At 40.9% G+C, this 26,173-nt stretch overlaps 1 protein-coding gene across 1 annotated transcript in view; it reads right to left on the reverse strand.

The window, feature by feature from the left end:
• Positions 1–26,173, reverse strand: part of LOC103676362 (spermatogenesis-associated protein 31D1-like) — a 45,423-nt gene that overhangs the window by 13,516 nt on the left and 5,734 nt on the right. Inside the window, exon 2 of the mRNA XM_008705524.2 lies at positions 25,037–25,076. Coding sequence (XP_008703746.2) covers positions 25,037–25,076 — 40 coding nt within the window. The remainder of the gene's footprint in view (positions 1–25,036; positions 25,077–26,173) is intronic.

Below are 26,173 nucleotides of genomic sequence, written 5' to 3' on the forward strand. Positions count from 1 at the left end.
GTTTGAAAATCAACTACCTATGACACTTTTCCAGGCTCCTTTTGTCAGGTTTAAATAATCCCAGTATTTCCCTCCACTCTTGCTACGTCTTCTTTTCTAAGCTCTTTATCCTCATGACAGCTGTCCTCTGAACTGCCTCCTCTAACTTCTCATGTCTTTCTTAAATTGTGATGCCCTTTATTTGACACCCCTGGCCTAACACTGTTAACCTGATCGTCTGGGAAAAGGTAGGACAGCCTTCACCCTGGCCCAGCAGAGTCTCCTTTCAATTATGCAGGAACAGGTAACCTGCCTGGAAGATCAAATCTGCCAAGACGCACCACTTCCTCCTCATCCTGACATGCAGTCCCAGCCACATTTTCATTTAATAAATATTTACTTTTGGCAACCAAGAGATACAAACACCTTTAAGTCCTGGTCTCTGTCCTTAAGGACCTCATGGTGCTGTTCTACCAAAAAGCCCTCTACCGGCTGAGAGTTACACAGGTACATGGGACAGGTGTCCTGCTGCATTTGTGAATTGCCAGGTGATCTCTGGAACAGATGAGCAAAGTGACAGGTACTGTGGGTCGCAAATGCTCAAACACATCATGCTCCTTAGAAAGGCAGCTCTGCATGTCTAACCTCTCCAATTTTCTGATACAAATTGATGATTCTTTGAGAATAAGATAGTCAAAGAATGGCTTTTCTCTTTTAAAAGGGCATATGTGGGCTAGATATCCTTAGGTACATTTATGTGCCTTGAGTTAAAACTTTTTTCAGAACCTGGTAGAAGTTCCTTCAAAATTTAAAGGAACAAGACATTAAAGGTACATATCTCTCTCTCTCTCTCCATATATATATATATATATATATATATATATATATATATATATATATGATCTCACCAAAAATAACCCCAACTGATATTCAGTAGGGGAGGTTCACAGCACTTATCCTCTCTACACTAACATCAAGTGTAAATGATTTGCTAATTTTTAAAGAATTTTACTGGGAGCAACCTCACAATCAGCCCATGATGTAAGCAGGACAGGTATTATTGTGTCCCTATTATGAAAGAACAAAACCGAGGATCAGAGAGGGCAAGTGACTTCTGTAGATCAGTAAGTTGCAAGTAGTGGAGCATTGACAACGAAATCCCCGGTGCTCTCAATCCCCCTAAGGGATTTCTTAAAAAGTCACCCTAGTCCTACAATTAAAGCAGCTGTGTGGCTAAGAATATCCATTTTGTCCATTAAATGCTGGCATGTTTGTGAAGAAAAGTAAAGTTCTTTTGTTTTTATATTACTCCTTTAGGTACCTTTTCCTTTTCACTCTTGGCACCAGTGTCTTTATAGGTTTTCTCCACTGCCCTCTGAAAACCTGCTTTCAAGAACCATTTTACGTATGACTTTCAGTAAAGCATAAGTGAATAACAGAAGTTTAAAATGCCATCCTTCTCAGGAATACATCTCCCACAGTTTACGTACCTCTAACCCCTAAGCTTTGTAACAAAGCTTTCACAGGAGCATCTCAGGCAGCCATCCGGAGGTGGCTTTTGGTAGAGTGAGATCCTCTCACAACCCCATGACATCTTCCCAGCTGACCTGTGTCACCACATAAGTCTGGTCCTGGATTTTATACTGCACTTGGTTGCATTGTCTCCAAGGAGGAGGATTTTCCAAAAGTTCTAGTAGAGTAATATGCTTCTATTTGAAGAGACTCCATATAGATAAGTTTCGATAAGCCATTGGTTTAAGATTCTCATATGTTCTCCATTTTCTAGGGACAGTCCTCAATGCTCGCTCATTCCCATCCTCATCAGTGTCCCTGGGACGAACCACATGGGGACAGCTGTTTTCAGGATAGCAAAAGGCCTAAAGAACAGATTCTGGGACAAGATCCTTTTAAACTGTATTGACAACAGTAGCTAGCTGTAAGACGTCTCTCATTCACACACCAAACTTATTGAACTCTACTATGTAGTAGTTCTAGTAGAAACATCAACAAAACAAGGTATTGCCTCAGCCCTTGAGCGGGTCATAGTTTAGTGAGACCTGCAACCACTATAATAAAGTGATATGAACTGTAAAGGAAGCAGGAATAAGAACACAATGAAAACACAGATAAAGGAGTACTTAATTCTTCTGCCAGGAAGGAGAAGAGAGAAGGGTCAGGGAAAATTTTATAGCTGGTGCCAACTGAGATGAGCCTTGTGAGGTATTCAGGACGTCTTCCTCTTCTTCTCCCTCTTCCCTTTCCTCCTCTTCCTCCTCTTCTTTCTGTAGACTTTATTTTTTTTTAGAACAGTTTCAGGTTCACAGCAAAACTGAGCAGAAAGTGCAGAGTTCCCGTATGTCCCTTTGCCTCCCTACCACACACACACAACCTCCCCCACTCTCAATAATCCAGGGGGCATTTATTACAATCAATGGACCTACAATGACACATCATTCTCACTCAAAGTCATAGTTTACATTAGAGTTCACTCTCAGCGTTGTACATTCTATGGGTTTGAACAAATGTATGAAGACATGTATCTTCCATTGTAGTATCATACAGAGTAGTTTCACTGCCCTAAAAATCCCCTATGCTCTGCCTGTTTATCCCATCTTGCCCCCTAACCCCGGACAACCACTGATCTTTTTACTGTCTTCAGAGTTTTTTCCAGAATGTCATCTAGTTGGAATCCTACAGTGTGTAGCCTTTTCAGATTTGCTGTTTTCACTTCATGATATACATTTAAGGCTCCTCCATGTCTTTTCATGACTTAATGGCTCATTCCTTTTTAGCACTGGGTAATATCCGTTGTCTGGATGTACCACAGTTGATTTATCCATTCACCTATTGAAGGACACCTTGGCTGCTTCCCAGTTTTGGCAACTATGAATAACACTCCTATACACTTTCTTTTTTTTTTTTTTTTTTAAAGGCCACTTTATTGAGACAATTCACATACCATATAATTCACCCATTAAAAGTATGCAATTCAGTGGCTTTTAGTGTATTCACAATGTTGTGCATTCATCAACTTTAGAACATCACAATCAACTTTATAACATTTTCATTATTCTAAAAAGAAACTCTTCCCCGTAGGCTTCATTCACCCTTCAGTCTTCTCATTCCTCCTGCCCCCACCCTAGGTTACCACTAATCTACTTTGTCTATTGGTTTGTCAATTCTGGATGTTTCATATGAATGGAATCATACAATATATGGCCTTTTGTATCTGCCTTCCTTCATTATCATAATGTTTCAGGGTTCGCCCATGTTGTATCGTGTATCAATACTTCTTTCTTTTTACAGCAAACATATTCCCTTGTATAGATATACTATGTTGTATTTACACATTGATCAGTTGAATATTTGGGTTGTTTCTACTTTTTGGCTATTATGAATAAATCTGCTATTTCTGTACATGTTTTGGCGTGGACATATGTTTTCATTTCTTGCTCATTCATTTTTATAGTAACTTAAAGTCATACTTTGTCTAAGCATGTTGCTTCCTGAGATTTGTTTAGTAAAACCATATTAGATTCCCTATGACATGAGATCTCTAGGGTCTAAATGCAAGTTTTATCAAATGTCTGAGTGCATCAATTTGCCCTCCTGCCAGCACTTGCAAAATTAGCCCTTGAATCAGNAGGAATGATGGTGATGCATAATGTTTAAGAGTAATGAACACTTTATGTTCTCAAGGTTCTATTCTTAGAAAGCCAGAAAAGGGTGTGGGAAGAGTAAAGGCAATTCAGCCAGAGGGAACATGAGCAAACCTAGAACATACATAAAAATACATGTTTGGTACGCTAAAGCATGGTACGTGCCTGAGGATGAGAGTAGCAAAAATTGGGCTGAAAAAGTAGAAGGGGAATCAACGGTGAAAGGCTTTGAATGACAGTTTAAGAAATTTGACCTTTGTACTGAGGGCAGTGGGAAGCTTCATAACCAGAAGAATGGCATACTCTTTTGGAAAGAGGGCTGGCAAAAGAGAAGCTGATTGAGAGTTCATGAAGAAATATGCAAGTTAATCACTGTAATCACATAAGACTCCCTCACAGATGATAGAAAACCAGATGAATTCTGGCTTGCACACTTTTAATTTATTGGTTTATATTTCTCTGCAATATAGGAGTAGATCCGGGTTCTGACTCACTATCCCTTGGTTCTGCTTTCTCAGTGTTGACTCATTCTCAAGCAGCATCTCTTGTGGTCCCAAGATGGCATCCAGCCAAGAAAAAACAGAATTGTCCCAGTGTTCTCAACTAAAGCCCTAACATTCAGGTGAATGGCACCAGCTCAGGTCATAAGAACACTCCTGAAATGATTACTGGGAACTGGAGAGTACTATTGGCCTGGTCTAAGTCAGTGCTACTCAAACTGTGGTCCATGGACCAGTACCTGTTTCCACATGCTTGTTACCACCTGCAACATGTATAGACACTGAGGATGGTTAAGAAGGGGCACAGGCACCCCAGTGTTCATAGCAGCAATGTCCACAATAGCCAAACTGTGGAAGAAGCCAAAATGCCCTTTAACAGACTAACGGATAAAGAGGATGTAGTTCATATATACAATGGAATATTACTCAGCCATCAGAAAGGATGAATACCCTCCATTTGCATTAACATGGATGGAACTGGAGGGGATTATGCTAAGTGAAATAAGTCAAGCAGAGAAAGACAATTATCATATGGTTTCACTCATTTGTGGAACATAGGAATAGAATGGAGGGCATTAGGGGAAGGAAGGGAAAACTGAAGGGGGGGAATCAGAGGAGGAGATGAACTATGAGAGAAACAATCTGTGGGTTTCAGAGGGGAGGGGGTGGGGGGATGGGTATTAAGGAGGGCACATGTTGCAAGGAGCACTGGGTATTATATGCAAATAATGAATCATGGAACACTACATCAAAAACTAATGAAGTACTGTATGGTGATTAACATAAAGAAAAAAAAGAAATTGAGGGTGGTTAGAATCTTCTATTACAATATGACAGAGTAATTGAGTCTAATAATTAAAACCAAGGCTTGTATTTTGTCTCTTTGTTTTGTGTGTCATTTTTTTCAGTGATTCATTTGCACTGTATTTTATGCAAGTATCAGCCCATGGTGGATGGGGGAGTGGGAGAGGAAGCAAACTGGCCCTTCACCACAGAAAGTCTGAGAAACTGTGGGCTAATGCGCATGCTCCACTATGGAGTCTGGGAGTGAGTCAGCATTCTGGAAGCACAAAGGGGGACTTTGGGAAGATCTTTCCCTCATGCCATGAGAGGGGGCAAAAATAAATGTCCACTATAATCGTGAGGCCTAATTTGGAGAGGGAAGGATACTCCCAGACTTAACATCAGCTCTTTCATTTTCTCACGCTTTCTTTCACATTGACCTGCCCTTATTCAGAGTCCCCTGTAAGACTTGACTCTGCATAAGCTTTGGATATGGCCATTTTTATAGGATAAACATTCCATGCACATTCACCTACCCTTCCCATTGGAACTTTGATGACTAGAATCAAAGCATCTGAATGGCTCTTCTAACCAATTAAGAGAAAAACAACTTTGAGCAAGACTAACATAAGGTAATTACTAAACTGAGACGAATTCCTTTGCCATGCCCTTGGCACTGAGGTATGGAAACTCCAGAGCCCTATAAGAGGTCTGAAGGAAAAAAAAATGTTCAAGACAAATTTCAGGGATCTCAGTTTCTCATTAAAAATACATTTTAGAAAATTGTTTCAGGTTAACTTGCTAGGGTAGTTGTATAGCAAGGAAAAGTGTGCAGCAATTTGGCAAACTGCAGCTTTCATTTCTCTTTTAAAATAAAATGGAAACAATAAAAGCACAATTAAAACTAAAATTAAAAAAACATAATCTGAAAGAGAATTTTGATTCTTTTTCTAATTAAAGCTCTGCAATTAAAGTTTTGCTGGAGAGCAACCTGTGTTCTTCATTTCCCTGCCCACAAAGGGCTAATACAGGCCCAGGATTTGAGAGGTCTGCTGCGCTCAGAGCCGGAAATTACCTTGGAGAACCTTGTAGGCTGGCTTTCTCATTTTACCAATTGGAAACTGAGGCCACCGCAGGTCTACTTCTTCTCTCTTTAGTCCTCTCTTTCATGCGTGTGTGTGCATGTGTGTACGTGTATGTATATGTGTATTTTCTGTCAGAAGGCTTGGAAACTTGGAGTCTGCACAATTTTAACATAATTCAGACACTCAATATGGGACTTCTTTCTTTCCAGGGTCCTAATTACCCCTCCAGTATAAAGGCAGGGGTTCAACTGGCACCAAATTTTACCCAGTGCTGCCTCAAAATGTGCAATTTTTGCCTAAGTGACCTTCACGAACAATAGAGATGGCAATGTGGGTTTTCTGTGAAAATCGAATGGAAATCTAGTGCATGCCTTCATACCTTCTGCAATAAAATAAACTGGGTGTAATGTTCCTTCATGACCCAAGCTTAGTCTAGTAAACAGTTGTGGTACTCCAGAGGAGAAGGGGTGTAAGTCCAGGATATAGACACGAATGCACACTGGCCCCAAAACCTACCACCATTAAAAAAAAAAAAAATCCACCACTTAGAATTTAATGGATTACTTCTTTTCCATATAAACGTAGTGGTTGTTTATCAAATACATACACAGTGCAAAACTGACCTATGACAGAGTGACCTTTAGCAGGGCACAGGACTACCCTTAAGACCTTAAGAGTTAAGGTCTTTTAGGTCAGCCTTTGGGATGGGGCGGGGGTGAGGGAGGGAACCCTAAGGAGGAAATGGAACAGAACTCATGTTTGGTGAGTACTTAATATATACCCCAAACTTTCACTCATTTCATTTCTTAACTATCCTGTGAGGGAAGAAATATTTTTCTCATTTTACAGATAACAGAACTGAGGCCCCGAAAGACTAAATAACTTGCCCCAGGCCACAGAGCAAAAAGCTAAAAAGTGAGGCTATGACCCGAGCTTGCTGTGGTCCCAGGCCTTGCATCTTCACTCTACACCATGCTGTCCCAGACAGCAGAGTCCGTGGGCCTTGGTCCTTGATGCTTCTCCTCTGTTATCATACCAACAGTTATGTTTTGTAATAGAAGAAACCAGCCCAAAACTTCCTGGCTTAATACAATGGACGTTTTATTTGCTCACAGTTCTGCAATCTGGGCTGGGCTTAGCCAGGTGACTCTTCTGTTGACCTGGCCAATGGTCACTCGTACGGATTCTTTCAGCTGGTCAGTCAGCAGGGGCCTGGGCTTGGCGGGGCACAGAATGGCTGGGCTTTTCTCCCATGGCCTCTCCATAAAACGCCAACAGAGTACGGAGTTCTAAAGGAGATCAGGGCTCAGAGCCCAGAAGCGGAACTTCTTAAGGCTTCCTGTACAGACACAGGAAGGGGTATAGCATCACTCTGCCACTTCTAGTCACGGAGTATGAGTCACAGGCCCTATTCCAGTTCAAAGAGCGAGGACTACACAAGGGCAAATACCGGGAGTTGTGATCGCTGGGGGCCGGGAGTGTAACAGGGATCACCACCGACTCTAAAGTTTGCTGTGTTTTCTTTTCCTTATACTTTTATGTCCAGTTTTTCTCTCTTCTGTAAGTCTCTCCACTTTCTCCTACCAGTTCTCAGTTTTCCTGCGTTATATCTGGCCTTCCTTAGCCAGCTGCAGAGGATTCCTTTCCTTCACATCTGGGAACTGACCGATCACATCATGTCAACTCTGTTCTGCAGGTCGTCCATCTTTGCAGCTCAGGTGTTCTACTGACAGAGATTCCTTTGCTTTTTGGTTGCTGTTTTGATTTGCTTTGCTTTTGCACCTGGCTCCAAAGCTGGAACTATAGTTTAAAGGAAAAGAAGCCCTCCCTGAATCAAGAAGCAACTTAAGTGAATACACTTCAAAGCTTTGCCCTTATAAATAAAATCTAGAACTTGTTATCTTTAGTTTTACCTGCAAGAAGGCAAAATGTCCGGTTCAATGGCCAAGTCAACAAATCGACGTTTCCCATGTTTTACATGCTTTAAATTTCCTTGGCCATCATTCACCAGGGCAGAGAAAGAAGAGAGGGCTGCGGGAATCAGATAATTCCCAGCATTACAATTCTGGTTCACAGCAGGTTGCTTCTTACATGTGGCTAAGATGAGATCAGATTACATTTCCATTGAATCATTCAACCTGTCTGATCACTGCTTTCTGCTGCCAGGAGAGATTCAAGAGGACCAAGAATTAGCCAGAGCCAGGAGAACAGGTGCAGATACTACCACCATGAGAAGGGCAGAGGAAATGAGAAAAAGAAATTCTAAAACACCCCAGGTGAAGATCCCTGCAGAAGGGATTGTGGGTTTCCATTTGCAGTCCCGGGAAATTAAAAGGAAAGTTAAAAGTTGAAATGTGAATTACCCTTCAAGAGTTTCTAAATTCTTTCACTGACAATGTGTATCATTGTTTCTTTTATTCTGCTCCCTGAGGCCAGTCTTTGGATCCTTGATTGTTGGATTGCATCTAGACCAGACATTTAGGTGCAAAAATGAAGGGAATTAAATTCAATTTGGCTATTTATACAACTAAATTGCTCAAGTGAAGGAAGCAATGGAGATAAAATGTCTTCATTATTATTTTAGATTAATTCGTTGACTCTAATCTTATCTGTGCTCTATAGTCACAAACATCAAAAGTTGATTGAAAATGTGCATAAATTCATACATAAATGAATTATACATGAATTCATTATAACCCTCATAATGATCTACACAAAATCCAATTAACATTCTATGAAACTTCTAGAGAATCTGACTAGATTCTGATGTTCCCAGGAAGGAAAATAAGTTTATCAGAGAAAATTTTGAAAAAAGCATATGAGATGGGACTAGCCACATTAGATATTTAAATATAAGGCCATATCATTAAAATAATTTACTATTGAAAGAAGAAACAATGTATAGATACAGAACACAGACTAGAGCTAGTCCAGAAATTGACTTGGATCCGTATAAGAATTTGCTAGAAAATAAAAATGACATCACTACAAAGGAACTTGCCCAGGAGTAACTGAGTAGGAATTTAAGGAAAATAAAATTAGTCTAGACGCATCCCTCATAGTGTATAACAAAATAATTCCCAGATACATCAAAAAATTAAATATTTAAAAATATCTTTTTCCAAATGCCCACTCGAACAAGGTGTTAGACCTGTGAATTTAAGACCCAGGATGAGGGGTATCTGGGTGGCTCAGTCAGTTAAGCATCTGCCTTCGGCTCAGGTTATGATCCCAGGGTCCTGGGATAGAGCCCTGCATCAAGCCCTGAATCAGGCTCCCTGCTCTGCTTCTCCCTCTCCCTCTGCTGCTCTCCTTGCCTGTGCTCTCACTCTCTCTCAGATAAATAAAATCTTTAAAAAAACAAAAAAAAACAAAAAACAAACAAAAAAACCCAGGATGACTTTCTAAGCTTAAAATCATTCTAAGAAATCATAAAGCAAAAGACCCAACTACTAAGATTACATAAAATTTAAAACTTCTGTTTGTTACAGGGGGCAAAAAGGCATAAACAACTACTTTTAAAAAAGCAGACTGGGAAAATTAGATTCAGGAAATTTGGCAAAAAGTTAGCATCTTTAAAAAAGCATAATGTTACTACTATAACAAGAGAGAACATTTTCATATTTATTACTTGTTGGTGAATATTTTCTGTCCATGGCCTTTGTTCAAGGCAGCAGAATTAATCTCCTAAAACCCCACTTCCTTATGACATTTCCTTGTGACAAGAGTATAGCGAGTCTGTCACTTACCATTCTCTGACCTCAGCCATTTTAGTACATATATACCTGACATATCCCTATACCATTTGCATCCAATGTTTAATAATTTTCTTTAAATCAACTCTGTTTTACTTAAATAAACTAACCTTGTTCTAACGAATAATTTCTGTGAAATTATTGTTAGATATGATTAAAATTTAAATCAGTAAACCTTGAGCAAAGCAGATGATCCGACCCTCCACAATGTGGGTGAGCCTCATCCAATCTGGTGAAGGGCTTGAGAGAAAAGACTGAGGTCCTCCAAAGAAGGAATTCTGCCTCCGGACTGCCTTAAGATTCAAAGCTGCAACATCAGCTCCCGCTGGAATTTCCAGCCTGTTCACCTACCCTGCAAATTTTGAACTTGCCAACTTCCACACTCACAAGAGCCAACTCCTTAAGACAAATACCCACCCCATCCCTCTGTCTGTGTGTGTGCGTGTGTGTGTGTGTGTGTGTGTGTGTGTGTGTGTACATATCCCATCCTATCAGTTCTGTTTCTCTGGAGAACCCTGACTAATACCCTTACCAGCCTTTGAGAGCACTGGCTTTCCAAATCACGTTCAAATGTCTTGGCCTGGATGCCAACACTTACCTTAACCTAGCTCTTCCTTCCTATTCCATGTTCACCGCATGCGACTTTCCAATGTGGACTCTGCTTTACTCCAGCTGGTCACCTCACATCTTTATTTGTGCTCAGCATTCTGCTGAGAATGCCTCGCTTTGCTAGTCCTCCCCCATTCCTGCCTTTGGGGTCTGGATCGATTTCCACATGAGGAGCTAAGGAAGAAATAAAAGGTGGAATAAGATTCTCACACCTAGAAATACGCAAAACCGGCTTTGGCAAGTAAGGTTTCATCTCGTGTGCCAATTCTGACTAATTGGTGGCAGTTACTTGGAACATTTTAGGGAGGATTCGGAGGCTATCTCTGTCAGAACAAATGCAGGGATCTATTAGTGATGTCTGACAGTAGAAGGGTGAGAAGGGCCAGAGTGGTAATAAACTTCCTATGTAATTCCCACCTCTGGCTTGGTTATTAAGGAAACTGGCCAAGATTATTTTCCTGGGGCCTTTCCAATGCCTATTCAAACAAGGTATCAGATCTATAAATTTTTTTACAGAAACTAATCTACATATACATATGTAGGGAAAGTCAACAAGAGCATTGAAACAAAGGAAGAAGGAGTACAGAGAACAGGGTACATTTGCCTCCCAAACATCTCCTTTTTCACACAGTACCAAATGTTAAGACAGAATTTGCCTGCTGCGGCGACTGATTTGGGGAATACAAACACTCCAAGACGTCAGTTTAGCTGTTCTTTGACCATGCTGCCCAGCACCTGGACACTGGGACATCCTCATAAATACCTTTGCCCCAGTTCTCTTGCCGCAGCAAAAGTTGCATTGGTCCCTCCCCCACATCCCTGTCTTCCCCTCCCTGAATTGCTGAAATGAGAACAGAAGCAACTCTGTTCAGCACACCAAGATCAGAATAATTGACACAGATCTTCCTGGAAATCAATCCAAAACTGTCCCAGTAGAAAATCACCCTATGCCTGGTTTTCAGTGGTTCTTTCCCATAGTCTTTAAGGTTGGGGTGGGGAAAGCATGATTATTTATGCAGCTGGATTAGGTTACTTTCATTCATTCTGGACTCGAGCACTTCTTTCCAACAGGACAGTGTGATAGGCCCTAAAGATACAAAGAGAAATCCTATTTGGTCTCTGCTTTCCCGGGGGAGCTCCTAACATAATTGAGAGTCAAAGAATATACAGAAACATTATCTTAGACCAAGGTCAGCAAACTTTTTCTGGAAGATAATAAATGTTTTCAGCATTGCAGGTCATGCGTTCTCTGTTGCGACTGCTCAACTGTGCTGTTGTAAAACAAAGACAGCCACGGACAGTACTTAAATAGGTCGTCATGGCTGTGCTCCAATAAAAATTTGTCTACAGAAGAAGGCTGCTGGCCCGATTTGGCCTTTAGTTTGCTAATCGCTGCCTCAGACTTATTGGGCAAATTAGGATGAACATCTCTCGGAGGAAAAGGTAAAAAAAAGGGGGGCTGGATCCGTTTTTGGTTAGCGTGGTTGCTTGAGTAATCAGAATCTTATTCCTTGATGATTTTTAAAAATTTATTAAAACTCCAAATAAGATCTGTGGCATCTCCTGTGAATATGTGAGGAAATAAAGTAGTTACATTTAATAACAGAATGGCTTTATTCATTTAAAAATACTTTTAATTCAAGATTTGCCATAGTCGTAATTCATTTCATGAGGAACAATTGCCAAATATGAAAATGATGTAGAAATCCACAGGGCAGAGTAGAGAAAGCCCTAGAGGGAAATAAGAAAAGTCTCATTGACTGTGCAAGGTGGAAATGTGTCCCTGTCATGCACAGAGTTCTTACTTTTTCAAATCATCATGGAATATTCTGAAAAAACCACCCTTGCCCCAAAACATTAACAAAGGCTTCCTTTCTCATTCCAGTCCCCTCCAGCAACTAGAAATTAATTAAGCAATGGGGCAAATAAAGAAGTCTGGAAAAAATTTGATGGAAGATCAGAAAGTACACCTAATATTAGTACAGTGATGTTCTAATGAATTCCTGGCCTTACGAAAAGAACTTGTTTCTAAGAAGTTGATTTGAAAACTCCATTGAATCACAAAGGCTTTGGGTAAATGGTGCCACCAGTTCAGCTTATATGACAAAGCAATTTATCTCCCAGAGTCCATTGCACTTTTCGTCATTGATACCATTAAACTTCATAATGTCCTAAAGATTAGGAAGAAAAGTACTCTTTGTTTTACGGTGAAACCAACGTTCAGACAGATTCAGCTTCGGTTAATAGCAAAATAAATGCCATCATTCACAAAATGATTTTCGTTTCTAGAGGCGACAACAGAAGCAAAACTGAGGAAGTAGACTTCATTTCCACATCACTGATGCCCCCGCAATCCCCCGATACATAATTTCCTTTATATTTAAATCCCCATCAAAATATCCCAAAGATGTCAGTTGATAAATATTAATATACCTTTTATTCCCAATTAGGTATTTATCTACTTTTTCAAAAAGGACTCTTAAAAAGTCCAAAGCATCATTACAGCTCTAGTATTGATTCCTAGTGGCAAAACCCCAAGCATCATCAGTGGTAAAATGACTTTATTAAGCAAGGGAAACATGTTCTTCTCAAGCCAACGCTGACTGGTTTCCTGAGCACTTATGTAACGGTCTTATTGGATTATGACTGTAGTGAATAACCAGCAGTCCATTCACCATATCATCACCATGTTTCTCACAATTTAAACACAAAATGTTATGTCATTTTAAGCTATCCAGTGGGTCTAGTTAACTAAGTTTCTAAGTGTGTTTACAAAAAGCCTCACTCTCAAGAATGTGAAATAAAACAAGAAACACATCTCTTGGTCGCCCACTCTATTTATTGTATGGTGCTAGAGGATGGGAACACTAAGAAATGTAAGACACGATTCCGGTCCTGAAGTAAACTGCATGGTCAAAACAAAAATAAATAGTAAAGCAAATCATCATTTGATAGGTATAAATCCTTACAAAGCTGCAATTACACACACGCCAAACTACTCAGGTTTCCTTCTACTGGTTTCCCACTGCATTTAGAATAAAGACACAACTGCTTAACCTCTAGGTGACAGCTTTTCTTGGGTCATGGGTCCCCTTGCTCTCTCTGCCCCACACATACCATCCATCTTTCAGTCCCTTGTTCTTGCCATACTCCCTCCTACCCCAGGGCCTTTGAACAGGCTTTTTCCCTGAGCCTGGAAGGTTCTTCACTCCGTTTCCTCCCTAGATAATTCCTTTTCATTATCAGCACTTAGATCACTTTTCACCCCTCACCCCCACATTATGTTCTTTCATTGCCCCCATATGCCTATCCTTGGTATTTTTCATTGTAGCAAATCGTCTATTCGTTTCATAATTATTGTATTAATAGATTTCTCTCACCTCAAAGCTCCATGAAGGCGAGGATGATGTGTATTTTTAGCTTATCACTGAATCATTTATGCTTAGCTTATAATAGGGGTCCAACAGATACTTGTCTGAATAAATGGATAAATGAATAAATGAATATCTGGACTTACATAAATAAACTAATCCATATCTTTTTTATTTGATAGTAATCATTTAATATATAATTATTAAAGTCTAAAGTTCACTCAGCAAATACTTATAAAATTCCTACTGTGTACCTGGCACTGTGCTCGACACTGGAATATAAATATGAAGACACTGTCCCTCTCCAAGGTGCCGACTGAGAGAGACGGACAGGTAAACAGATCATTACAATCGAACATATGTTACAGGTAGGAGAAATCCAATGTGCCATGGGAACACAGAGACAAGAACTAGCTCTGCCTAGGGAAGCTGAGGAAGACTCTTAAGGAAGTGACATCTGAGCTCTTGAAGAAGAAACAGAAGTGCAGTGGGTAAACTAGTGAGAGAAGGCATTCTATGCAGAAAATGGACCGTGAGGGGCGCCTGGGTGGCTCAGTTGGTTAAGCATGCAACTCTTGATTTTGGCTCAGGATTGTGAGATCGAGCCCCATGGTGAGCTCTGTACTGGGTGTGGAGCGTGCTTGAGATTCTCTCTCTTCCTGCCCTCTGCCCCTCACCACCCCCCACCAAAAAAGAAAAAGAAAAAGAAAATGGAACATGAAAAAGGTCAAAAGATTTGAAGACGTTGAGATAGGCATGGAAAAGCAAATCATTTGGTACCACTGTGACTGTGATGCGTGGAATGGGAATGACCTGAGATCAGGGGAGACTCTAGACTGAGGTACAGTGATGAGCATGAGAATCTGAGCTACGAACAACCTGCCCAAGTGGGACTGGATGGCAGTTGGTGGCAAGTACAGAACAGAAGTTGGAAAAGGACTAAGAAAGAGAAAAATATCTCCACGGGAACAATGGGGACTATTTGGGAGTCAGGGACCCCTGACTGGAATCGCCTTTTCAAAATCACACTTCCTAGGGCAGTGTTTCCCACACTCCCCTAATGAGAACAGTCATATAGCTATTAAAATACATATTCTGAGGACATATCCCAAACCCTGTGAATCAACATTCCCAAAGGAAAAGACTGGAAATCTGAATATTGAACCAATACCTTAGGTCAATCTTATTATCGGGGAAGCTCGAGAAACTTCTATTCCACCTTCAAGTAAGGCTCACCACCCTGTTCCCCAGCACTGTCCATTGGCCTGTCAGGGGTGTGGCTGCCCAAGAAACTATCAATCTCAATTAACAACACAATGACCCTTATTTACAATTTAACAATAAAACATGACTGCGTTAGCGCAGGGAAAATACAAGTATACTCACTACCTTACTAGGAGAATCGCACAGTCTACTGAAGAAAAAGTTCAGCTAATTATGCACAAAAGAGAGAAACTAGTCTCTCTGCATAAGGAAGAAAGCCCATGAGCTTCCTCCATTAGTGCAGTGGCTGTGGGTGCTGTCTTGGGTCTCCAAATCCATTTCCTTCTCCCTAAGTGACTATCAATTACATCATCAGTTGAGGCTCCAAGAGTTGTATGACCAACTGCAGAACAAGTGAAGTTCTTTCAACCCTCAGTTGTTGAGCTTCTCACTGACAGAGAATGGAGAAAGATACTTACTACACAGCACAGCCTCATATGAGTTTATCACAATACTGGAAAACAGAACACTTCTATGCTATTAAGGTATCAGTTCTCAACAGTGTTGAGAATCTGAGGCGGCCATACTGTAATCGTTTGGATGCCAACCCTTCATTTAGCCCCACACTTCCTGTGGCAAGCTGGGTCACTGCTTGACTGCAGGTGTAAATGGACACTTGGGTGTTGCATGAATCTTTTTTTTTTTTTTAATTTAAATGTTAGTGAACATACAGTGCAATATTGGTTTCTGGAGTAAAATTCAGTGATTCATCACTTATATACAACACCCATAATGCTCATGACACCAAGTGCCCTCTTTAGTCCTCATCCCCCATCTGGCCCATCCCCCACCCACATCCCTCCATCAACCCTCACTTCTCTCTCATTAACAGTCTCATGGTTTGTTTCCCTCTCTCCTTTTTTTCTTTTCCCCTTTCCTATCTGCATGAACCATTTCTAATGAAGAGCTTTTGCCCTTCTTGAAAATCCAGCTGGTTAACTGCCTCCAACCCCAGAACTCAACTGAAAAGTTAGGCAGTGGAATCTCTGGTTGTTGATACCATTTCCTTGATGGTTTTAGTTAAATAATTTCACAGCTCTATGCTTCAGTTTCCCCACCCACAATTCATTGCAAATGTTTTTTAACCTGTATCACATAATACTATAAAAATGAAAGACGTTTTTAAGAGTTTGCTTGACAGTATATCAAAATTATTTGTTGGCATCGAGTCATATTTAAATGGCAGCCTTTTGTTCCAGTGGGGAAATACGTATAATCTACTGTTTTTCTCATTTTTAAATTGGATCCAGTGATGCTGAATTTATAGTAGGCACCCCATTTGAGGCAATACAAATTGCAGGGAGGGGAAAGGTTTGTTCAAAAACAACCTGAGAGGTGAATACTGCTACATCTATATGTCATCTTTCTTCCCTAATGACATCTGAATGTAAGATAGGATGCTCTTAATAAAAGAGGACTTGCTTTCCAAAATGTCCTGCTGATTTGGTAAAAGAGGATTTGAGAAGGAGAGCAATGACAGTTGGGAGGAAAAAAGAGTAATTCCTACAAATACCAGAAATTGCACTGGGTAGGCCAGTGGATTTAAATGGGGAATCCCAGGAAAAACTGAGCATTGCTTCGTAAATGGCCATGTCTAAATTTCATGGCTCTAACATGCAGTCACAAAACGATCCACGGGGTTTTCCAAGATTTCTTGCCCTTTGGTCCACAGTGGAATTTCTCAAAGTATGTTTTCAGTGGATGATGATTAAGAATTACATGGAAGAAATAAAACAGGAGGGTCATGTTCAGAACCCATGTATATATAGATACTTGATTCATGGCAAAAATGAAACTACAGGGAGTGGGGAAAGAATGGTCATCATAATAAATGGTGCTAGAACAACTGGGCATCCATAAGGGAGAAAATGATATTGCATCTACGACATTAGAGTAAAAAATAAATAAATAAATCACACTGCATATTTGACATCTCATATATAGAGCAGTGCTTCTCAAAGTGTGGTCTCTGGACCACTTGCATTCAGGTCACCTGTGTGACAAATATATAGATTCCCTAGATTACCTTAGACCTGCTGATTCTCTAAGAATGAGACCTAAGAATCTATATTTTTATCAAACTCCCTTAGATGAGTTTTAGCCCATTAAAGCTTGAGTTTTAGCCCATTAAAGCTTGACTTTCACCAGCAGAGCGTCTGGCAGTTATGAAAACAACCATCTGAATCCAGGCTCTGCCACGGGCAAATTAATGAATCCGTCTAAAAGCAGTTTTCTTATCAGTAAAGTGGTGATAATATCAACCTTGTAGATAGGTTGCAATGATTAAGTGAGCTGCTGGGTGTACGGTGCTTAGCACAGTCTTAGTGCATAGTAAGCACTCAGTAAATGTTGCAATTACTTCCCACATCCAGGAAACCTACCAGAAATGAAGAATTTTCAGTCACTAACAAAAATTTTCAATTATAAAAGTACAGTTTGGTACTGGTAATACATATTATAAAGCACATACCTTTATCAGTGTATTAACAGGTAAGTGGTGAGTATTTGGTCTTGAGAACTTATTTGGAAGTACTACTTGGAGAACATAGCTATTCACTCATATACCTCCCCACCTAAGAAGTCATGGTCCCATCCAAAGATGCAACTTTAGAATTTGTGTATGGGATGCCGTGATAAAACTTCTACCCAGTGACCCTGATGAGCTAAATCAGGGTCATCAGTGCAATGACAGATTAATTTATTTGGCAAATGTTCACTGGAAGATTATGATGTCCCAGGCCCTGTAGCAGGTGCTGAGCATTGAGAAGAAAAAGATACAGTCCTTGCCCTCCAAGAGCACCTAGTTTGTGAATATTCCCGCATGTCATCTTCACCCTTACATATATTAAACAGTATTTCTCAACCGATTTTTGTTGTTGTTGTTGTTGTTGCCGTTGTTGTCAAATGACTAGAAGACCGGAAAAACCTAGTTTTATGGGCAGGGTGTTCAGGGCTGAATCAGGGATAAAAGAAAGATATTAAATGATAAATGCACCTAGCAAACGCTTTTCTTTGGAACTTTGAAAACACGGCCAGGTTTTCTTCCAGCATCCAGTACTACTGATGAGAAGTGTGCCACGGTGAATGAGCAAAGGGAACTACGCTGGGGCAGTAAAAGCTATCTTAGCAGCCTTGGGCCGGTCCGTTCCTCTGCTTGCTCTTCAGCACCCAGGGACGGACGGTCAATGCGGGGAAGAAACAGCTGCTTCAGAAAAGCAAAGGCAAAGAATGTAGGAGTCTGGGCTCCACGGTGCCCAGACAGTCCTAACCAGGGACACCTGAGATTCAGACGAGATATTCTGCAGAGACAGTATACACTGGGTTCCTAGGGCTGCCATAATGAAGCTCCACACAGTGGAGTGGCTTACACAACAGAAATTTATTCTTTTACCCTTCTGGAGGCTACGGACTTCAACAGCAAGGGGTCAGCAGGGCCATGCTTCCTCTGAATGCTCTAGGAGAGAATCTGTTCCATACCTCTCTCCTAGCTTCTTGGTGTTCCTTGGCTCGTAGCTGCATCATTCCAATCTCTGCCTCCATCTTCACTTCACCTTCTTCTCTCCATGTCATCTCTTGTTACAAGGACACCAGTCCTTGGGTGAAAGGCTCACCCGCATCCAGGATGTTCCTCTAAATTTAATGAATGATATCTCCAAAAGCCCTACTTCTCAATAATCACATTCTGAGGTGGAGATGGGTTTAGGGGAGGCACTATTCAACCCAGCCCAACTCAGTAGGGCATGGTCTTGCATAAGAATTCCCACCTCAGTCTCTGCTTCTAAGGAGCATGACCTAAAACACTTTGTATCTCTCCGACTGGAAGTACTACCTGGCAAAAATTCTCTAATAAACAGACACATTGAATGAATGAATGAATGAATGAATGAATGAATGAATGAAGTGTTACAGAGACATGAAAGCAAGTATAAAAGACTTACCCAGGCCTCTATGAGGGCTGAACTGATGATAAAAGAACTTTAGTCCTCGATAAACTAAAAACTTGAGCTCAGGAAGAAAAGATAGGGTGTAGGTTCCAGAACATAGCACAGAAAGGTTTCCTGACGAAAACTGGAGAAGGGTCTGACAATCAGACCTGAGGAACAGTGCCAAGTAGGAGCCAGCAAATCACTCACAGACACCAACAGACTAATGATAGGAAGCCATCAAAATGGAACCCGGTTTCCTTAAATGGAACCCAGTTTCCAAAATGGAACCCGGTTTCCGATCTAAGACTGGATTGGTCCAGAGCTGGGGACGAGAGGAGTTTGCGAGCATGGACTATGATGTTGGTTCAGACAATTTTTTGTGAACAATGAGTTGGTGATAAACGGGTTGCCTTTGAAGACCTGGTACCTCATGACAGTGCGCTGGTGAGCCTAAAAGCATGATCCCCTGGAACCCGTGTTCAATAAGCTGGAAAAATGAGAGAGGGTTCCATGGCGTGGAAATTCTATCATAGATGCGGTTCTTTGTAATGGAAGTTGCTCCTCTCAACCTTTGCAGCAGTTTTGGAGCTGAGCAGATGGCAGGGGAGGGCTTGACTAAGTGGTGAAGTTTCAGCTGCAAAAGGCAATTCCTAGAATGACAATTCAGAAACTCATTTCCCCCAACACTTATCATATTGGCAGAGGGTTCGTGAATCTTTTTGGGAAAACGAGAAGGAAGCAGTGCATCAGAGTAAGGCGTCCTATGTTTGGTTAGGTTATGTGGCTGCAAACATGACCGAATCCAATTCTGCCCTAGGTGTTTGCTATTCCCAAGGAAAGGGGCCAGGCTTGTCTGTAAATTAAATAATACCGAAAAGGCTAAAGCTTAGGGTCTGCAGTGTAACAGCCTCCAGCACACGAAGCAAGTGCTAAATGCATTCTGGAACCAGTGGACGATAGTTTCAGCTGAGCTGCTCCGACTCTACCTGGCGTTACAGACCTGTGTAGCTTCTAGCTCTGTCTTATAAAGAAACAGCAAGGTTGCAGAAAGAGCATAATCTGGACTCAAAGCCTGTCTCTGATACTAAATAACTATATGATCTTGAACAAATTCCTTTTCCTTTCTGAGCCTGTTTCCACAAATGTAAAATGGGGAAGGGGGGGGAGGGGACAAGAGCTTACATTATTGTAAGAATTCAGTGTGATGATGTATACGAAAGTCACTGGCAGACAGTATGACCTTAAAGTGTTATCAGCTGTGTTTTTGTTCGGTTGGTTGTTTTTCTGTTTATTTCCATTCTGCCTAGCTTGGCAGAAGTTTATGTCAAAATAACTGTTGTGCTTTCAAATTCTTTCAGTTCTGGCTCATCTGTAATTTTTCCTTTATCTTCAAGCAACTTTAATATTTAAATATAATAAAAAAAATATTTGTTTTCCTGGAAGTTCCATAGCCCTTATTCTGTGTGAATGAGGCAGTACGGTTCAGCTTTGGGGGATTTAGTTTTGATCCTTTACAATGTGCACATAACAGAAACTATAAATGTATTCGTTATTCAGAAGCTATAAATGTATTGTCTTTTAATGAGGACTGTTTTAATTCAGTTTAATTTACTCAAATGCAACAGAAATGTTATCGGTGGAGATTATTTCTGTGGCAAATAACAGAAAAGCTATTTAACTGGTTTACACAATTAAGGGAATTTACTGGCTCCTATCACTGAAAAATCTATAGGATTTTGCATGGTTTGGTCCAGGCATGGTTTGGTCCAGGCTCTGACTCAGTTTTTCTGCAGTTTCTTTCAGTTCTGTCTGCCTTCAAATGTTGGCTTTGTTTTTGGGCTGGCCTCATAAAATGGCGGCCAGCAGCACTGACAGTGATTCTGCATTCACATCCAAGGTCAGAGTGAAGGCCAAGGTTGGGTTTTAGAACCATCACACCAAAGTCCCAAACTTCACTCCGATTGGACTATCCTGATAACAATCTCTGTGCTAGGGAAATGCCATGCACTGATTGGCTTAAAGTCCTATCAATCACTATGGCAGGAAATGGGATTTTTCTGAGGGGCTTAGACCAAACAGGGCCCTCCTCTGGACCTGAAGATAAGATTCATCTCTGCTAAACTTCATGGTTGTCACTCAAGGAAAATGAAATGGATATTAGAGGAGCAAAATCAATGTTTGCTACAATTAAAAAATAATTTCTAGCAATTTAGTATTTCTCAGTGTCTATTTTTCCTCAGTGCCTACTTTTTTGGGAACTTATCACTAATTTCACTACGCTGAACTCTTTCCAAATAAAATATCATACTTTAGCATCCAAGGCAATGTTAGAGTCTACTAATATGAGGGAAGTCATTAGCAAGAATTTCAGGACATCTAGGTTAGGGGTCTCATTTCTTGTTTTTCCTCTCTCCACTTTTCCTTATTTTTCTCTCCCCCTATTTTCTCACAAAATTTTTTCTTTTTCTCACTTTCTTCCTTCCATCTGTATTCCTCTTCTTCTTAATATGCCTTTTAATATATGCACACATAATGGGATATGAGATTAGACATCTCCTGATGTCTCAGGATTTTAGCTAAAGCCGCAAAGCTGTTGAAACAGATGACAGTGTCCTCCTAGGGAGGCACTAGACACATCCTCTCAGGAATTATTAAAAGGGGGCCACGCTCATCCATGGCTCACCTTCCTGGAAGTCTATAAAAGGGAAAGCTAGAAATTCATTAGAAAGAAAGTTCCTCAAAGGTAAATTTTTATACACAGATGAGAGGGATGCCATCAATTGCCTGGAGCCAACCGAGGAAGGCTTTTCAAGCGAATCACTGAGAAGGCCAGCGCTGGCCAGAGGGGAGGCTGGTATCTTACTCTCATGCTGGATATTTACAAAAATCCACAGTTTGGGAGCCTGGGGGCACCAGGGGAAGAAAGGAAAGAGTGGAAGAAGAGATACTCCCCATGTTTGTCACAGTCAAACCCCAAGCTTCCAGTCAGAATTGAGCTGAGGAGAGGGTAGAGAGCTTGAAGGAAGCTTTTCAATTGCATGCAGTATGGAAAGTCTGGGGTTTTGTGTGTTTGTTTTAGGTTGAACTAGGTTTTCTAATACCCCAAAATATAACTCTTCAATAATAACCAAATACGAATCTGTCTGAGCTGTTTTCAAGAGGTGAGGAAGAAAAAGCCCTAAAGAACATTGTTAATTGTCAGTACACCTTTAAAATGTTTTACGTTACATTTCAACGTAAAGAAAAAAAAGCTGTTTCCTAATTGTACTCCGCTGAATGCACTTGATTTAATAAACTTACGAAAGCATCATAGATGTATCTTCAATGTGCTTTCTGTGAGCATATCTACATAATGCATCAGTCAGGTCCTGCAGGAAACTGGGAATGTTCAGAGAGCAACTGAGGGATTAACAAAGATATAGGTGGGGCTGAGGGACTGAAGATGGCACATGGGAGCTTCCAACAAAAGGGAGCATCCTGAGGCCTACAGGAACAAACGGAGGGGTGACTGCCCCAACCCTGAGAGGGATGGCGCGAGCTGGTACCTCAGACATCAGCCGGCACGGAAGCCCAGCCGGTGGTGGGCACAGAACAGAATGGAGACAGGTGAAAAGCTCACTGGGATTGGCAAATGGCAAATACTCGGCACAGGTAATGCACTTCAATTGTGGAACTCTGGCAAATATAATTGTAATTGATGTATTTGGAATACTCAAATTACTTAAAATCGGTGATAAAGTAGAATTTTCCCATGGAGTCTCTTGGCAAAAATGGAACTATATTCCTCAAGGAGAAAAAATTAACCTCAGGCCAATGAAATCAGCCTTAAGAGTGCAGAAAACATATTTAAACACAAATGTTACTCATCTAAAATGAATATAATCTTATGATAAAAATTAATCACCAAAAGAAATCTGGAAATAAAAACGCTGAAAATGAAAGCTGAAGAAACAGTGATGCTCTGTCGATCACGAATGGTGGCCACAAGCCTTGGAGCCACTTTACCCACACTGATGTGTCTGCACAGGTCATTAAAGCACCTGCTCTGTTAACACCTTTGCTAAGACAGGCCCTTGGTGGTATATTTTCTGACATCTGCCATCTCAAATCATAATAACCAGCTGTATTCCTAAGAAAACAGAAAGCTTTGTCCTTCTTGGCCTTTTCCCCCGTTTGTGTCCTTTTGCCATGACTCTCTGCTTTCTTATCATGGTGAACTTAACGTGGGCCAACTAAAGTTTCCACATCTTCGTTCTTTCTCATTGATGAACTAGGGAAGCAAGATGTGTTCAGCTCTTTCCTGGACCTACCCCTCCAGTTGGTTCTCACATTCCAACCGTACAGACCTCTTTCTCTTTCTAAATACAAACACAAAGAGTTCTGGGTTCTTCCATTGCTTTGGAAAACTTTCTTCCCTATCTCCACCACACACACACACACACACACACACACACACACACCCTCCCAATCCCTTCCCATCCAAGGAAATTCTTGGATTTTCCATCTCTTTTCTCAGCCCCCCACTAATGTCACCCCATATCACACCCACACCCCCAGTCTGGCCAACAGAATTCAACATCCTTTCTCCTCTGCTCCCCTGGGACTCAGTCCTCAAACTTTAGAATGGTCTTTACCACCTTTCCCACGGGTAGCTCTTGTGACCATCTTCCCATGACAATGTTCTCTCTATATATCCAGTGGCAGAGGGAGAAGGTTCATAATTTATGCTGAAAGAAAGAGAAAAATATCTAAAAAGTTTTTCAAGAGATCTTTAAGGTTTTTATAAGCAATAGAAGTAACCCTCTGCTCCAAAGATGTTTGAGGGGGTCAGGGCTATAAGGAGATAGATGACAGACATCTGGGCTTCCCACCTGAGCCAGAAATCAGATCAAGGCCACCTCAACATCCCTTTAAAACAAATACAAGGACAACATGTAATAAATTAAAACATCCATTTGCTGCTTAATTTTTAGCCAAGTTCTATACGTCAAGTTGCCTTAAAATGAGAGGTGGTTGTTTATTAATATCTTGCTGTGTATCAAGGAGCAATGAGGTGGCCGTGTTTACGAAATAGGCTGTTGCTACAACACATTTCCACGGTTATAAATAAAGCAAAGTGCAAAGAGATTAGCAATGGAAGATCTGAGATTTTATTTGTTTTCACGAGGACTCTCCCAGTCACTTCACGCTTAATGGCAAAGTCATGACTGTACCCTAAGGTCTATTTACACAAGACTAAGCGGCCATCACCAGCCCCATTAATGCCTCAGCAAGCTCAGTGGAGCTGCTTACAGACCAGGGAGGAGAATGATGTCACTTTGCTTTTAACAGATACAATTCTGAAGTCTTTGAGTTTCCTTTGCCGTCAGTAAAGACAGACCCCATGTGCAGGTAGAGACATTTCTGACTGTGAACTTTCAAGAGTTCCCTTCCGGCCCACCCCTCCCCTTGTCCTGTTTACTATGCACATTACGGGGGTCACTCAGGTACAGTAAATTCCGATTATTTGCAACCCATTGTTCTCCAAAACTGCTTGGTAAACTATAAAGGACTTTAAAATTTTATTTGTTTTCCTGCCTAAGGTGGAACATTCCTCCTCCATCTGCAATTATCAGCACACAGATCACAACTACCCAGCAGTGAAGATAAACTTTCCCTGATTTCTAAAGCAACATACTGACGTGGAAAGAACGCTTTATTTAGAGAACTAAAGTCCACATTCTGGCCATATTACCAGGGCGGGGCTAGGGTGAGGTGAGCACTCCCTCTCTGGGGCTTCCTGGTCCTGCCATCCATTACAACCTCTGCGACTTTTTTTTTTTTTTTTTTTTTGAGAGTAAATTCATATACCATAAAATTAATCATTCTGAAGTGTACCTTTTAGGGGGATTTAGTATGTCACAATGTGGTACAACCACCACCTCTATCTAGCTCCCAACATTTTCATCATCCCGAAAGGAAACCTTGTTCCCATTAAAGCAGTCACACCCCATTCCCTCTTCCCCCAGCCCCTGGCAACCAGCATCAGTTTTTCTGTCTCTATGGATTTAACTCTCCCGGATACAACCTGTGTGCTTTTGAGCAGTAGTCCTAATACCTAATTTACCTTGTGCCAAGATGCGATTTGAAGAGTCTTCTGGGGGCGCCTGGGTGGCGCAGTCGTTAAGCGTCTGCCTTCGGTTCAGGGCGTGTTCCCCGTGCTTTGGGATCGAGCCCCACATCAGGCTCCTCCGCTGGGAGCCTGCGTCTTCCTCTCCCACTTCCCCTGCTTGTGTTCCCTCTCTCGCTGGCTGTCTCTGTCAAATTAATAAATAAAATCTTTAAAAAAAAAAAAAAGAAGAGTTTTCTGTATATTAATCCAATTAATCCTCACAAAACCCCAACAAGGTGGACACGAATAGCCCCAAGGTGAATGGGTTATTATTTAATTCTCTAATTATGATTTCTTCACCTGCGAGATAAAGAAAAAAGGAGTATCTAACAATAATTTGCTAAGCATATTTATTTATAGGAGAGGCATTGTTCTAGGCCAGGAATAGCAAATAAGATTCGCTTCTAACCAAGTGGGAGTGACTTCCTGTCGAACAGGGGGAGAGAAACCTTTGAAATGGCTCATGGGACAGAGTATAATCATTGACTCATGGTGTCTGTCACGGACAGGAATGGGTGAAGCATCATAAGGAACAGAGAATTCGCCTTCCCTCTCAGGAGACTGAGCGGGAAAAAAAAGGAAAACGCAGACACTGTCTTAGTCGGGACAGGAGGGAAGCATCACCCATATGAGCACAATGAGAATGTGAAGGTAATTTATAGAGTATTAAGAGCAGAGGGGTTGGAAGGCAGAACAAACAAAATGGAGTATGTTCAAATCTCAACTCTACAACTCCTGAAAAGGGTAACGTCTTGAAAATTTTTTAACCTTTCTTGTTCCCATTTCCTCTTCTGTAAAATGGATAAATAAATCTCACTCAGAGTTTGGGTGGGAACAGCATGCGATAACGCGAGTGAACTGCTAAGCACAGCATAGTGCTTACACATAGTAGGAGCTTAATAAGTGGTAAGGAAATAAAAAATATATATCGTATATTGTTATATTTTGAAATATTATCAACATACTTTATATTTGTGATAGAGAAGAGAATGTATAGGCATATGTCTGCATTGTACCAAAACCACATGTACATATACCTACATCTTCTCTCCTCTTTATGGAGAGACAGAAAGGAGGAATCAAGTCTACTTA

The sequence above is a fragment of the Ursus maritimus genome, unplaced genomic scaffold, assembly GCF_017311325.1.
Source record: "Ursus maritimus isolate PB19 unplaced genomic scaffold, ASM1731132v1 scaffold_34, whole genome shotgun sequence".
In the NCBI taxonomy this organism is placed as follows: Eukaryota; Metazoa; Chordata; class Mammalia; order Carnivora; family Ursidae; genus Ursus; species Ursus maritimus.